This window comes from Herpailurus yagouaroundi, unplaced genomic scaffold (assembly GCF_014898765.1).
Source record: "Herpailurus yagouaroundi ecotype Mexico unplaced genomic scaffold, PumYag 197, whole genome shotgun sequence".
Classification (NCBI taxonomy): Eukaryota; Metazoa; Chordata; class Mammalia; order Carnivora; family Felidae; genus Herpailurus; species Herpailurus yagouaroundi.
In genome coordinates this window covers 28,983,819-29,001,094 of record NW_024412428.1, presented here as the reverse complement: position 1 = coordinate 29,001,094, position 17,276 = coordinate 28,983,819, and the positions used below count along the sequence as shown (strand labels likewise).

The following is a 17,276-nucleotide window of genomic DNA, read 5'->3' as shown; positions in this document are numbered from 1 at the left end:
TGATGGTTGAGTAATATTCCATTGTGTTTCCATTGTATACACACACACAGATCTTTAAGGACATTTGTTCTGCATTATGTCTTAACAGAAATATAAAGAAACCAAGTACTGTCAAAATTGGTGAGTCAATAAACAGCTAATAAGACCAATTACCCACTGATACTCTCAAACAATGTTATTAAATCAGAACTGGGATCCAGATATCTTTAGTAAATAGGCTAGGTAATTTTGAACAGTGCCCTGAGTGCCTTTGCAACTCTGCCCTAGGAATCTATTGTAAGATTCTAATATAGTTATTCTAGCTATCCAGTAATAAATGTGAGAGAATACAATAGGAAATGGAAAGAAATATTAACTCTGTCACAGAATCATTTGTGGGAATCAAAGTGTATATGAAATAGACACTGTAAACTATAAAGTGCTCCACAAAATGTTAGGAAATATTTTTACACTTCACTCAAGATTAGAGCAGGCAGTGTATTTCTGGCATGGAAATCAACTTGCAAAGCAGCAGCAGGGCACACAATTGAATATATAGGCTTCTGTCAGTCCCTTCACTTCCCAATGGCTCTCTTTCTTCAATATCCTAGGTTTTTATAGATTGTGGATTTTTTTATAAACATCATGATGCAGATATTATACTGTAGCCAGTGGCTTGGTATAAGAGAAAAAATATTCAAATGTCTGGAAATTAACATAAGCAAAGTGCTTTCTTAATCTGATTAAAAAGAAACTCACTACAGTGCTATGTAAAAAGTTCTCTTCCAATCTGTCTTCGAGAGTTCAATAAAATGATCAATATAACAGAATAAAATTAAAATTAAGTGGTATTCCTAACGTGGTGGTGGTGGTGAAGCAGCTACTACGTTAAGTACTTTATATGGCTTATCCCTGTCAATCCCCACAGCACTATGCAGTTTTATTGACATCAGGCAACCAGCTAGGAAGAGGCAGAACTAAAACCTGAACCCAGACAATCTAACTCCCAAGTCCACAAGATTAACCATTAGGATAGACTCTAAGAGTACAGGATCCGATAAGTAGATTATGGTCTAACAAAAGTTTCATCTCAGTTAAAGCTTATATATATGTATGTATGTTTTATTTCTGTTGGCCCCAGCAGAGATGAGTGTTTCTGAAGCAGCTTAGCTTCTCTCTTGCACGGCGCCATAAAAAATAGTGAGGTCTAAGTAAAATGGTCTTTTCTCCAGAATTCCCCTATTAGATAATGTTCAAAATTCCACTGTAAATCCCTATGGAGTTGATTTGGCTAACTCTATTCCCAGTTTAGGTCTTTTGTGACTATTGGCTGCCTTTAGTCTTTGCCCAGATTTTTCCTTTTCTCAGCCAGGATAAATTACAACTTACTTGGCCATGCATCTCGAAAAGTAAAATGGTCACTGAAAACAAACTTGGTTTTCCTATTAGAGTGCTCACTTTAAAAGTTCAATACATTGGTAGGTTAAGGGTATGTGGGGGGTGGGAGAAACGTAAATTTGGGGAAGTATGCTAAATTTTAACCAGGTTTAAATGTTTAGTTACAAGCCAACTAGATAATACCTTAGCGGTCACTATCAGATTGAGGTTTTAACTATGCAGATTCTACATAACTCAAAAAATTTAAAATCATAATTAAGGAGGCAATTCCTACTTCTAAAAGATGGGACTTTGACAAGAATCTTCTATAAATATGTATGAATCATAGAATAAAATGAGGCAGACATTCCTGAATATAGACAGTTTAGCTACAAAGCCTTTTCCAGAATGGAAAAGTGACACTAGCCAATCCTAGGCAATAAAAGAAATTAGAGTCACTCCAAAAAAACTGAACAACTCCCGGTCAAACTATATTCAAAGAAACTTAACATGCTTTAATGTTAAAGGACAGTGCTCCCCCAGAGAATTAATCTGCCAGATTTTTCAAATCCTGAGTGATAAATTTGTTGGCTTATTCTAGAATTAAGCCAGCAAAGAAAAAATAAGGGGGGAAAAAAGCTGAATGAATTTGTCTAAATGATATTCAAATTATAAAAATTGACTTCATTACCTAATTTATCCCAAACAATTAACAGAGTATGCAGTGGTACACACAAACTTTTAACACTTTTTTTAAACTTAATTCAGGTCATTCACAACAGCAACTGCCACATTTACTGACCACTAGGCTTTTGTTAAATACTTTACATAAACACTGAATACTCATAACCTTGAGAGGTAATTCTTTCATTTTTGGTGAAGGAAATCAAAGCTCAGAGAAATTTAAAAACTTGTCTGAAGTCACACGTCTAGTAAGTGGTGGCTCCTGGTTCCCAGGCTGATACTCTGCTACATGTCACAGATTCGTAATTGACAGGAATTACCAATCTGCAGAATTCAATATTATACTGAAGTTGCAGGCAGTTGATCTTAATGCACATAAACGAGTCACTTTTCAATAAATCATTTCCCAGGTAAATCCTCAATACCAAATTATTTCTGAATGTGCTCACGCGTTGGGGCAGGGCAGGGGAGGGGAGAGGAAGTGCCAGTTACTTGAGCTTCCCTGTAGTTGCTTTCCTAAAGGTAAATCGCAGTTTTTCCTAAATACTCTTTGTTTTTTCCATACCAGAAAATAAAGTGGAATGAGAGAAGTGCAGAGTCAAACAAAACCATAAAAATATAACAAATCTTTAAATTGTCACCTAAAATATCACCTTTCAGGAGAGGAAAATTCTTTCCTCACACTCCAATCCCTACAACTCCAGGTCAATTCCCGAATCCCTCCTCACATGCTCAGTGCTCTTTTTCTCAATGTCTCAATAGGTCAGAACAGATGAAACAGGTAAGCTCACAAATGTATTACTAGTCATTACAACATAATTCTTCTTTCCAAAAAGTAGAACTGCCCTAATACTGACAACTTTGGTTACTGTATCAAAAACAAAACAAAACCCAAAAACTTTGCCCATATTCTAACATCTTTAACATTCAGCATATCAGATTTATGAACATTATTTAAGGACATCACTTTGTTAAATTCACACTCTAACAAATCATTCATGACCGGTTTTCTTTTTACTTTAGTAAATCAAAGGACATTATCTTCATCATTATTCTCAAAATAATGTTGAAAGTGACTTTGGCTTAGGGGGCAAAAAAAAGACCAGTAACCCTATCTGTTCACATAATGACTTATCCTTCCCTTTATGTGTTACATGCTAAGTAAAATGAAAGGAGGCAAAATTTTCAAGATCATGTGGCTAAACTGAGCTACATTAAAGAGGTACTAATTTCCTTATTCACCCAGCAAGGCTGCTCTAGGTGACTGAGCACTTTCTGGGAGAAGGGAGATGGCCAATTCCACCCCCAACAAAAAACTGACCAATACAAACTTTAAAAAAAAAAACAAAAAAGCATTTTTTTGAAAAATATACAGAATGGATAAGTACAAAGTGATATACCCAGACAATGGAATATTATTTAGCAATAAAAAGAATGAAGTACTGATACATGCTACAACATGGGTGAACCTTGGAAACATTGTTTAAGTAAAAGAAGTTAGTCACAAGAGACCACATACTGCATGGTCTCTTGTGCATATCACATTCAATGTATACAAAATTGTATACAAAATTTCCCACGACAGGCAAATCTATAGAGACCAAAAAGTAGACTAGTGGCTGCCACAGTGTGGGAATCCGGGAGAATGGGACATGACTGCTAATGGGTACAGGTTTCTTTTGGGGATAACAAAAATGTTCCAATATTGACTATGGTGATGGATGCAAAACTCTGTTTACATAGTAAAAATCGTTGAATTGCACAGTTTAAATAGGTGAATTGTACAGTATGTAAATTACATCTCAATAAAGCTGCCATTTTTTTTTTTTTAAAGGTAGTACTCAGGTCTATCAGGTCACAAAGACTATCAACCTCAATTACATTAACAGATTAACTAGAATACGTAACATTTTCTTTTTGCTAAAATCATAAATGCAAAGTATAATTCTTCCACATTTAAAACCACTTTTTAACTACTTGCATGCATTGGTGGCTGACATTATTCAAGGCACAAGCTGGGTGACAGTTCCCAGTTTTATCATTCCAAGTCAGTTGCTTCCCCTCTCTAAGCCTCAATTGACTCTTCTGGATAGTAGGAATTAAAGTACCTACTTCATAAGATTGTCAAATAGGATAATCCCTGTAAAGTACATAACACAATGCACAGGACAAAATAGTCAGTAAACACTAATTACTAAAGTTTATCACTGGATGTTTCTGGAACTCTTCTAGTCCATATCCTATCCTATGCGACGACCTCACCCATATTCATTTTTCACCTCTTTTAATTGGCCTCCTGCTCCCCAAAGGGTAACCTGCTTCTATTATGCTGCCTCAACACCTCAGAACTTCGGTGTCATTGGTCTCAGACACCACTCTGCCATCCATAATCCTGCGTGTGGTGGTCTTCTGGACAATGTGCAAGTAGCTACTGCTGTCCAGGGTGTCACCGAGACTGAAATCCTCCCTGTCTTCCAGCAGGTGATGGTAGGTGGTGATCTCAGCCTCCAGCTTGACCTTGATACTCAGCAAGGCCTCATGCTCCTAGGTCTGGTGCTGCCCCTCTGTCCAGGTCTGTGACAGCTCTGACTCCTGGTGCAGCAGGACCCCATTGAGTTGCTCCATCTGCATCATGTAGTGGGCCTCCACCTCCCCCAGGCTATTCTCCAAGCTGGCCTTCAGGTTTCTCATCAAGTCCAGGTTGATCTCCAAGTACTCAGCTCTGGGAGGGTCATCTCAGCTGTTCCTATCTCAGTGGTCTATGAGGTGGCCACTGTGGGGCTTTCCTCAATCTGCTGGAACCAGTACTTGTCCAGCTCCTCTTGGTTCTTCTGAGCCAGCTCATCATAGGGCTTGGATGCCTGCCATGATCTTGCTGAGGTCCTGAGATTTGGGGGCATCCGACTCCACGGTCAACCCAGAGTTGACAATTTGGTTTTTTGGACCCCTTACTTCCTCCTCATGGTTTCTTTTTCATGAGGAACAGCTCCTTGAGAGCCTTGATCTCTTACCTCCAGCTTCAGTCAAGTGACACTGCTGTCATCAATGATTCTGTGGAGCTCAGGGAGAGCATTCTCCACAGAATGGCACATGGCCAGCTCCATCTCATATGGACTCTGAAGTCACCAGCAACAAGATGGGCACTGTCAATATGCAGAATGATGCAGGCACTGTCCATAGATTTTGCAAAGATCTGAGCCCTCAGCAAAATGCTCTTAAAAGTATTGCCCCCAGTCTTTGACCTGGGGTCCCTTCCTCTCCAGGTGTTCCCAGATTTTGAACTCCAATCACTGATTATCAGCCTTGAGGCTCCTCACCTCCTCCAGGCAGGAGGCCAGGTGGTCACTCAGGTCTTGCATGGTCTCCTTCTTCCTGAGGATGCCCCCTATGCCTGCCAGACCCCTAGCCATCCTGGTGGCCAGGCCTGGGCCCCCCACCACCCTATTAGCTGGTGGAGCAGAACACAGAGATCTGAGCCCCTGGTGCCTGCATAGACTCTGGCATCCGCAGTGCTGACTGGCAGGACCAAGTGGTTGGGCGACAGCATGGAGCCCTGGGACCAATAGTTGGAGGAGAAGTCGGAGTGGGTGGTGAAGTTCATGCTATTTGAGGAGGAACATGAGAGGCCAGGACTCAGGCTCGGGCCACTCATCCATATTCATTTTAAAGACCTTGTCATGGGGCCTGATGAAATCACTGGGGGGACAGTTAAGGGAAAATTGCGAAAGAGAGTAATAATAATTTCCTACTGCCCTCACCTACTTCTCCTTCATAATAACCATCAGCTTCCTCACTAATAGTTGGCAGGGAGATAAGCCTGGCCAAACACTAGATCATAGGAAGGTTTGTCCCTTCACAACCTGAAGAGTGCCTCAGGGTGATTCAAAGTCAGACTTTCCAAAATGTAAGCAGACTTATACTATGGGCTCTGTGGCAGAACTCCTTTGATGAGGGTTCCAAATGTACACAAAAGAAACAAGCAACCTCTGGTATGTTAGTTGTACAGAAGGTTAAGCTTTTAATGGATCTGATAAGTCTGATCTGCCAAGACTACAAAAGAAGGCCACAAGAACAGGTAGATTGATCTATATAACCTGGAATTACATGTAAATAACAAAATTCCTTATGTCCATGTACAGGTTAGTTATCACCATCCCAACTTCTTGTCCTCCTGGTGCTGGTGCTGAATGAGTTACACATAGAACACTTCAACTCATCCCTTCTATTTTAATTTTAAGGTACACTTAATCCCTGACCTAACAGAATTTTTCCTAACACAATTCCTTAAAAATGGCCCGTTGGTGTGATCTATATTCTCTACAAAATACAACCTCATTCTCAAGATACAACCATGTCAATGGGGCGCCTAGGTAGCTCAGTAGGTTACGCATCTAACTTTAGCTCAAGTCATGATCTCACAGTTCATGAGCTGGGCCTCTAACTCTGGGCTCTGTGCTGACAGCTCAGAGCCTAGAGCCTGGAGCCTGCTTTGGATTCTGTGTCTCCCTCTCTGCCCCTCCCCTGTCCATGCTGTGTCTCTTTCAAAAATGAATAAACATTAAAAAAAACTGGGGGGGGGGGGGAGTTGGAGGGATTGCCTGGGTGGCTCAGTCGGTTAAGTGTCTGACTTAGGTTCAGGTAATGATCTCACGGTTTGGGAGTTCGAGCCCCACATCAGGCACTGTGCTGACAGCTTAGAGCCTTGAGTCTGCTTCTGATTCTCTGTCTCCCTCTCTCTCTCTCTCTCTCTCTCTCTCTCTCTACCCCTCCCCCACTCAAACTCTGTTTCTGTCTCAAAAATAAACATTTAAAAAAAAACTAAAAAATTTTTTAAAATAAATTTAAAAAGATACATGTCAAAAACTCCCTTTGTAACTTGAAGGAGTCTCCTGAGAAACAGAAAAATCTATATGGGGGCAACTGAGTGGCTTAGTTGGTTGAGTGTCTGACTCCTGATTTGGGCTCAGGTAATGATCCCAGGATTATGAGATTGAGTTCTGCATCAGGCTCTTCACTAAGTGTGGAGCCTGGTTAAGATTCCTTCTCTCTCTCTCCCTCTGCTCCTCTCCCCTGTTCATGCTCTAAATAAATAAGTAAATAAATAGAAAAACTCTGTATGGATATTTACTTATTTATAATTTCAGTGATAAGTTTTGAAAGTTATTTGACATGGTGTTGACTAAACACATACAACAGAACAGTTCTAAATACATAACAGAAAAAAGACTCCATGAGGATTTCTTTCTGGTCTTACAATTGTGGTGATATGGCAAAACTGCCCATGCACTGAGAATGTGGATAAATAGGGTCCTAGAAAATATATATACTGTAGTCAAGAGAGTTTGGGGAACATTACCCCTCATTCAAAAGTCTTCTGATGTGATAATGTACATATGAAAATGTAATATGGCAAATAGTAGAACAATGACAGTAAGTGATATAGAAATGACAGGATAAAATTTGTTAATTCCTGAAGGAATAATTTTAGGATAAATTTCTAGAATAAGCAGGTTTTGTCCTAAGATTTTGAAAGAGATTAGAACTTCAATAGGCAGCAGGTATGAATGTGGGAGATCAAGCAGGAAAGCACTGGACATTATACAGCAGGCTGACAAAATTAACATAGTACAAGAAACAAAAAAAACATGAAACAGTTACACTATGAAAAGCTTCTAACCATAAGTTAAGGTGGTTAGACTGATTATGTAGTCAAGGAATCCGTTAAAAGTTTCAGTACTTTCTACTGTTCCAGAACACTTCTGCTCATTCATTTGTTAGATAAACTGGATCTTTCTACAAGATCCAGTTCTAACGTAACTTTCACAGTGAAGGTTTCCCAAAGTTGCAATGCTGTGTTTCTCAAACACTGCATGGAGAATTACTGGGTATCTTGTTAAAAAGGCAGCAAGGCACTTTTTATCATTTAGCGTCAAGGAATCAATATTCAGAGCAAACCAATTTATACCCAAAGAAGGAATGTTGTAAGACCACCTTCTTATATTGTGATAGGATTCTACAAAAATATTTGTTTCACTTTCCCATGCATGTCACCAAGCTTCTCCCTAGTGAGCTAAGTCTGTTAAGTATAAATAACTATGATTTACTAGGTTCTACTTTTAGAACCAACAACTGAAAAAGTATAAAATGTAATGACATGTCAAAATTATAAAATGCATTAAACTACCAGCTGGTTTTCATTAAATTAACTTCTAGATTATTTGAGCCTATAAGTCAAGTTTTTCTCTTTAGAAACTTGTATCCACAACCTTCAGATTTCTTATTCTCATAAATTCCCCAGGCAAACACACCTGTTTAATAAGGTCAAATCGGGGCGCCTGGGTGGCTCAGTCGGTTAAGCGTCCGACTTCAGCCAGGTCACGATCTCGCAGTCCATGAGTTCGAGCCCCGCATCAGGCTCTGGGCTGATGGCTCGGAGCCTGGAGCCTGTTTGCGATTCTGTGTCTCCCTCTCTCTCTGCCCCTCCCCCGTTCATGCTCTGTCTCTCTCTGTCCCAAAAATAAATTAAAAAAAAAAAAAAAAAAAAGTTGAAAAAAAAAATAATAAGGTCAAATCAAGGCACCTCCAAATAAAAGTACATACTGCAATTCAGCACTGATGGTGTTGCTCTCCCACAGAAGTGCTTCATTCTCTGCTACAAATATTCACAGTTTGGAAAAGATAGCAAGAAAAGACTTTTAAAAGTGGCTTGTCAGAACCAACAATGTTGGTGTTTCCTTTCCAACATTACCAGCCCACCAAGCAATTGTGAAAAGAGTATGATACAAGGGAAAATGATCAAGGTGGTGGCAACCAGACATTAACGGTGTCAGTTGCTTTAGATGACATTTATAACCACAGACCATAACTCAAAACAGGAAATGTCTTCTAATCTGGTGCCTTCAAACAGTGATTTTATAAAGAATCAACCAAACCAATATAGGATCATAAAACAATTGTTTTAAAAGATACAAATATTTGGGGCACCTGGGTGGCTCAGTCGGTTAAGCGTCTGACTTTAGCTCAGGTCATGATCTCACAGTTTGTGACTTTGAGCACCGCGTCAGGCTCTGTGCTGACAGCTCAGAGCCTGGAGCCTGCTTCAGATTCTGTGTCTCCCTCTCTCTTTGACCCTCCTCCACTCACACTCTGTCTCCATCTGTCTCTCTCTCAAAAATAAACATTACAAAAAAATTTTTTTTGAAAAATAGAAGATACAAATATTGTATAACTTTGAAAAGTTACAATCCCAACAGAGTTTTATGTAACTTAAGGAGTTAATTCTAAAATTCATTCAAAACTCTATACCAATATTTTTGGGCAGGGGAGGGGGAATATCTTATCAGATGTCAAATCTATAAAATGATAATAATGAAAGTAATGTGGTATTGGCATAATACAAAACATGGAATAAATGGAATAAAATAATAAAATACACCAGAAAGTTCAAAACTAAAGTATTATGTGGTAATTTAGTATATAAGAGAGGTGGCACTCTTAGTGTGGAAATCATAAAATATTTAATAAATCTGAAGGGTCAACATCCTCACTCGTGGGAGAAAATAGTTGTCAGATCCCTATACCTCACATTCTATTAAAAAAAATATATTCCATATGTACTGGGGAGTTAAACACATAAAACAGAAGAAAATATAAACAGAGTATTTCATAATTTGGGGGTGAGGTAGTTTTTGTTCATTTCTACTTAGAAACTCATAAACTAAAAATGTGTAAGAAAGCTCTTGAATGATTTTATTGGCCTAATTAGGCCTCTGACGCTCCGTCTTCTCTCTTTTCTACTCCTTCTTCTCAGTAGTTGCATAGCCTATGGCACCAAGATGGTCTTGGGAAGAAATTTTCCAGTTCCAGATCCAGAGGTACCACCCATACATATTGGAAATAAATAAGAGAGCTCCACTGCATCAAAATTTTTTTGGTAGGTAAAAGATGAGACTGAACATCTAGATCAATGATTCAGTTTCTCATGAGTAATTTTCCATGTAACTATTAATACATTTTTAATTGGGACCAAGCAATCCTCTCCCTCAAACTTTTTCCCTTCCTAACCAAAGCTCATCTGGATTTTAAGGCACCTCAATCCAAATTCTCTTTTATAGGTTATTTATAAATTTTTAGATCTGTCACCTCAATAGACAATACAAACAGCAAAAAAATTATAATTCCCTGTCAAAAGTAAGAATCAATTTTATTACCTGTAGTAACTGTGTTTCTAGATTAAAAGTATGATACATTGTAACTGGCCAATTAATGTGAAATATTTGGGATTAGGCTTTTTTCAGTATCTAAATCAACTTACTGGGCATATTTTAAACTTGCAGGTCCTCAAAATATTTTTGCCAGTATAGTGAGTCTAACACAGCATCTCTCTCACATCATGTCTTAATTAAATTCCTACCTAACCTGTTTAAAACGAAGTAAATTATAAAGTCCCAAGAACCCCTAGCATCTCCCCCACCCTGCAGTGGGAGGTGAGGCAGGGCAGGGAGACTAGAATTAACTTAGATCCTTTTCTCAATGCCTCTTGGATCTTCTTCACATTCTAGAAACAGTAATTTGAACATCACTGAACATAAACTAAGTGAAAGCCAGTTTGAAATTATTCAGTTTAATCCCTTCATTCAACAGATGATGCAATCTAGATCTAGAGAAGTGAAGGGACTGCCTCAGAATCACGTGCTTTGCACTGAAGTGATGTATGATTATGGGACTACTAACATCTTTCCTTCCACTTAAAAAACAGCCCAGGATTACAAATACTAATTAAGCAACTATTACAACCACCAGTCCTATATTACAAAAAAAAAAAAAAGTACATGTCTTGTTGTTATGTCCTCTAGAAACTTTTCAAACTACTTTGAAATAATTACTTAAGGTATTTTATTTAAAGTCTCATTAAAAAAAAAAAAACACCCAAAATTACTACTTCCATGTTCCACACCAAAACTAAGGATTAAATTATTTCTCAACAAATTAACTAGTACTTAAAACATAAGATCACAATTGCCTCCAAAATTTTAACATCTACATTTTTCCATTAATAAGGTTTCTCCTATGGTCTTTTAAAGTAAATAATTTTCTGTCGCAAATGGAAGAATCGTAACAATAAATTTATTAAAATCCTATTTCTTCTGGGTCTCTGGGTCTCATACCTGTTGTTCATCCTCCATGACGTTACTAGCAAATTCAAACACTAGGTCGTTCTGTTGGACAACAGCAGCCATAATAAAACATTCCCCTTAGATCCACATGAGAAAAATTCCAAGCAGGTTCAAGTATGAGGCAGCAGAATCCAGTGACCAATTTGGGTAAAAAACCCTCAGCTAAGTCTGTTAAGTTACTGTAGACCAGGTTTTCTTTCAGGACGGCACTACAGGTTTCCTTGGTTCACTGATATTCCACTCAAACACAGGCAATTTTTCTGAAATTTTTCTTCTTTAGAACTTCTTGGCCTGAAAAACAAAAGCTTAAGTTAGTTATGAAAAAGTAATCGTGCCCATTCAGAATATAACAATTAGTACCAAGGGCAGTGTCTCCAAAGTATTTTTTGTTAATGTTTTTAAACAAAATCAACATGACTGATGAATATAGGCTTTTTTTTTCTTAAGTTAGATATATATTTTCTTTGAAGATTTCATTCTTGCTAAGATAAAATCACCTCTCATTTCTGAAAGTGAAGCCATTCTCCCCTCCCCCCAGTTAAACTACAGTTAAAGTGCCGAATACTTAAAAAAAAAAAAAAAAAAAAAAAAAAAAAAAGTCCACACAGCAATAACTAGGTTTGTAACTGCAATAAAGGACATATAAACAATTTCCTTCTTGCCAGTAACCCAGCAAACCACACAGGAATTGTTCCTCCATGAGTAATTTCATCTGTATATTTTTGCCCTAGGAGAAACATTCATACAGTGTCCCTGTTATGCCTAATATATATAAGAATTTAAAGTCTGTCTCATACATTTAAAATTCAGTAAGCACTATTTTAAAAGCCTTTAAAAATAAGCAGAAATTAAAGTCCATTTTTTCTGTTCTTTTAAAAGGTTTCTGTTAAGAAGAATGTTTTACCATGCTTAAGCCTGTCTTCAGTGGCTTCTTTTTTAATGTACTGAAATGTATCCTTATCTCTAGCACAGGCTTGCAAGCAACAGGAAGGAAACGGCACTTGACCACGTCATGGCAAATTAGAACATGCAAAGAACTGCACTTTACAACAGTAGAAAAACAGAAACGCAACTTAAGAGTGAAAACAATTTCAGTGGAGGGAGAAATGCTTAAAAAGTGCCTGCCAATGATGTTTGCCTACTTAAAAAAAAGCTACCACTATTAACAAAAGGAAAACATTTTAAGTTTATCACAATTTTATGAAATACTGCATCATAGGATTATGACTGTGTGATACGAAAAGACAAAGATTAGAAAAATAATCACATTAAATAACATTTGAAATAGCACTTACAATTTTAATTTTAAAGAGACAAGTTAGAGAATGAAGCTGAGCTGGTGAATCAGTTTCCCTGAAAACAGCATGTGCCAGCTGAATCAGATACTCAATTTCCTAATTTCAGTAAAGTCAATATATACCCTGGACTCTGAGGGTTATCATGGCTAACTGTAATTTCCCTAACTGGAAATCAAAATAAAGTAAGGGTTAAGAATTTAATTCAGGTAATACTTCTACTCACTAAACTGAATTCTAACCCAGCAGTGCCCCACACCCACTCTATACCCCACCTCTTTCAATAATGAGTTCAACCCCAACACTGGGAAAGCATTTTTATTTTTAGCACATTCAGGTCGTTTTTGAGCAATTCACCATACCTGGAGGGGAAAAAAATGCTTTCACCTAAATTGATCACAGACAGACATATAAACATAAGACACACATTTGGCTTTGGTCAAATGTTACTTATAATCTTGTCCCTTAAATTACTACCCAACCTAATTCTTCTGCACTGGGCTTGCCTTCTTATGGTCCGCCACACAAACTACATTCCTTCTTGCCTCCCTGCTCAAAATCTACTTATTCACCATTTCCAGAATACTGCTCTCACCTCAGCACCCATTCACATCTCTCCCAGTCTTCAATACTCAAGTTCCATTTCTTTCACAAACCCCCCAAACCTCTCGGCCTCCACCTATCTGGATCGCTCCCTTCAGAAATATGACACTTATTGCCCGTCATGTTAACACTAACTATACACTGTCTCACATGGGAAAATCATGTCCCCCTAATTCAATTCAATAAATCTTTGAGTGTCTATGATATCTAAAGCAATATGCCAGGAAGCAAGATAGAGCAAAACTTCTCTAGGTGAATAACCATTGTCTAAAATTCCTTCTGTACCTACCATACCTGGGTGCCCACAGTAATAGTAAAAAGGATTATATTAAATTTTTTTTTTCAACGTTTATTTATTTTTGGGACAGAGAGAGACAGAGCATGAATGGGGGAGGGGCAGAGAGAGAGGGAGACACAGAATCGGAAACAGGCTCCAGGCTCTGAGCCATCAGCCCAGAGCCCGACGCGGGGCTCGAACTCACGGACCGCGAGATCGTGACCGGCTGGAGTCGGACGCTTAACCGACTGCGCCACCCAGGCGCCCCCAAAAAGGATTATATTAAAGACAGATACTGCTTAAAAATCTATCATTAGATATTTAAGCTATGTCTACATATATTATTTATAAAGAATGATTGTAGTACTTTTGATAAAGAGGAAACCATTATCCCAAACTTGAAAAACCACAGTAAGAAGTCAAGTAACCAGAATCAAGGGATGTTTCCTGATAACAAAAGTTTCTCTGTAAAAGGTTAGATTCCAAAAGGCCTATTCCAAATCCATTTATTTGGGTTTTTTTAAATGTTTATTATTTTTAGTTTTGAGAGAGAGAGACAGAGCGCGAGCGGAGGAGGGGTAGAGACAGAGGAAGGCACAGAATTTGAAGCAGGCTCCAGGCTCTGAGCTGTCTGCACAGAGCCCAATGCGGAGCTGGAACTGGGAGATCATGACCTGAGCTGAAGTCAGATGCTTAACTGACTGAGCCACCCAAGAACCCTCCAAATCCATTTATTTGTAAATACAAAGTGACACTCTACCAGTGACCAATGTGAACACATCTGTGTAAAGTTTAAGTTTCCTTTCTTTTCCATTGCAATGAGGTACCTTTTCTTACTAACATTTCCACACTATTATGCTTTAATAAATGTTTTTCAAAAGTATAAGCAATCAACATACCCACACCTTCAGGTACACACTGACAACCAAGAATAATAAACCAAAACTGAAATGACTGCCCATGATCACTAGGCCACTTGTTGGGATGGAGACACCTTCACTCTGGTGAGGTAGCTTTGGTACATTTCTATATAGAAGCTCATCAACTAAAAATGTGTAAGAAAAGCTCCTGAATAATTTTATTGGCCTAATAAGGCCTCTGATCCTCTGTCTTCTCTCTTTCCCACTCCTTCTTCTCAGTAGTTGCATAGCCTATGGCACCAAGATAGGTCTTGGGAAGAAATTTTCTGATTCTGGATACAGAGGTTATCACCTGTACATGTTAGACATACTTAAATAAGAAAACCCCATTGCATCAAAATCTCTTCAGTTAACAGATGAGACTGAACATCTAGATCAATGATTCAGTTTCTCATGAGTACACGGAGTCCCTGTGCCCAAGGTCTCACAATCTGAAAGTGTCACATAAGTACAATGAGATTCCTTACCTCTTAATTCAGGACTCTGTCCAGAGCAACAGTACAGAGCCTTCCCTCTAAATCTACCTGACACAGATTGTGTATACACACACACACACACACCAAATTGGGGAAAAAAAAAAAAAAAAGTCTCCATCTTGAGTTCAGCTCATCTCCAAATCCACGCACTCAACTTTTAAGTCCACATCAGTGCCCCCTCAAAGTCAATGTGTATAAAACATGTCCCAAACTGAACTTATCATTTTATTCCTCAAAGTTGCACTAGTATGAAAAAGACATGGATACTCAGACTGAGGAGAAAAAGCATTTTTTGCCCTCTCCTAACAAATTATAAGGTCTTTGGTTAACTCTATGTATTATATTCAGGAACATTCTACTGCATAAGTAATTCTCAAACCTATTTCATTTTCAAAGTGTCACTTAGTCTTTATAAAATACCAAGAAAAAATATATGTGAAAACTGTTTATCTAACATAGACATAAACAGTTAACTTATTTGCACAACTTTGAGAGGTCATCTAGTTGAACATCCACCAAATAGTAAAAACTCCCCAAGTTGGTTCTCATGTCTTTCAACTGGGTCAGGATCATATTCTTATTCTCCAAGGAGACACACGCCACAGAAGGGTCTCAACAATAAGGTAGTCCTAGTATCTTATCGCCAAAATAAGCTGCAGATTTAAAGCCAAATAATAAAGCAAGCAAAAACAGTTAAAAGAGCAGTTAACAGCTCTGGAGTTGGACCACCTGAGTTTGAATCTTCTGTACTGTGACCTTGGACAAGTTACTTACTGTCAGTCTCCCTTTTCTATGAAACAGGTACAAAATGTAACACCAAAATCTAGAGTTGCTGTAAACATGCTATGCAAAATCCATATACAGAATGCTGGCCACATGAGTTTTGCTCCATACACAACAGCTTCATTATTATCTCAGTACAATGCAAGGGACATGTAACAGGTGAATGCCACTTAACTGATTACTCCTTAAGTCTCATTTCCATACTCCCTGGGAGTCTCCTTGACCACAGCGATTTGCTAGACTCCAACAAAGAATACTATAGCCCATTATCAACAAAAGTATAATTCTATTCCAGTGCCTGAAAATTTGGCACCTATCTGATAAATCCAGCTGCTTCTAGGCTAAGACCTCACCCTGTCTGGCAAGCTTCCCTTAACACAGAGTTCCATTATGCCCCTTTTCCAAACAACATGAATTTACTGATTGTAAACACAAAACCCTCAGCCACATAGATGGCTACTACAACCAACTCAGTTTGTCTCATTTATTATAAAATATTTCAGGTATTCTAAAAACATGACAGTCAAAATCAGTTTTTAATACTTCTCACACCTGCTTTCTTCATCCCTGATTCAATGCAAAGTTAAGTTTCCTTCAAAAGGGCTTTAAACACAAGAGTCTACAAACCTATTAATTCATAATGGCATTTAAAAACACATCATTGCTACCCTTTGGAAGGTGCCAGGTCACCAACTCATATACTCAAAATGAAAATTAATAAATAAAAGTAATGACAAAAACATTTCAGATTAAATCATTCTAGCCCCAAGGAGGTAAAATTCACTAGCTTAGAGCAATGGGGTGCATGAATGACTACCTTTAATAAAACATTCAGACAGTGCTTGTATGTTTATGTATGTATTAGTATCTAAAGAATTGGAATTCTGTAGTAATGCCAGATGCCAAGTATCTGAAAAGAAAGAATTTTTTATGAAGTAGTAAACTAATACAAGGCCCTTTTCAACAAACAGACATACCCATCATAAGAAAAGTGAGTATATTTGGAAAAACCATTAGCTTAGAAGAAATACAATAAAAATGAAATAGAATAAGAGAAAAGAAGAAAAGCTATGCAAATAAAAATGAAAAGCAAGCAATAAACCCATATACTGTAATGGCTGCAATTTTTGTGTAATATAAGACGGCTTTTCATGTGTTTTCTAACACGCAGAATGTTTTACATTAGCTTCCAGAAGACATGAAAATAATAAATCAGCAGTACCAAGATAAATTCTGTACAATCGTCCCAGGGCCTGCCCATTCTCAATCTAAAAAGAGTGGAATCACACAATTTTAAAGCTGAAAAATACCTAAGGATTACCTAAAACAATGCATTCATTGACCAGCTAAAGAATTTGAGCCTAGCAAAATCTGACTTGTCCAAGGTCACAAAGACAGTGGAAAAGAAAGCAAAAGAGGCCCAAATTCCCAGCCCAATTCTCTACTCATGTCCCTAAATCTGCATTAATAGAACTTCATCAGTATTGTTCTTTGGCAGAAAGACCTGGAAAATAAGAAATCTCTGCCACAAATATTTATAGCAAAGGTCTCTACACTATTCCATACAACTTCTTGATATATGGTAAGTCATTTTTGTTCATATTTTTAACCAGAACAACTTTAAGTAGAGGAGTTTGTGGATTTTTCTATCATTGTTTTAAATCTTCAAGTTTTACTCTTACTGCTCTCTCCCATCATATTAGTTT

At 37.9% G+C, this 17,276-nt stretch overlaps 1 protein-coding gene and 1 pseudogene across 5 annotated transcripts in view; both read right to left on the bottom strand.

The window, feature by feature from the left end:
• Positions 1-17,276, bottom strand: part of ELF1 (E74 like ETS transcription factor 1) — a 110,659-nt gene that overhangs the window by 42,968 nt on the left and 50,415 nt on the right. For 4 of the 5 annotated variants that reach the window (XM_040448583.1, XM_040448585.1, XM_040448586.1 and 1 more), the window contains exon 2: positions 11,208-11,507. In XM_040448583.1, coding sequence (XP_040304517.1) covers positions 11,208-11,279 — 72 coding nt within the window. In that variant the 5' untranslated portion in view covers positions 11,280-11,507. Of the gene's footprint in view, positions 1-11,207; positions 11,508-12,120; positions 12,168-17,276 lie in introns of those variants that run through there. The other variant, XM_040448584.1, reaches the window with a different exon arrangement.
• LOC121013027 (keratin, type I cytoskeletal 18-like) lies at positions 2,093-6,489 on the bottom strand (annotated as a pseudogene).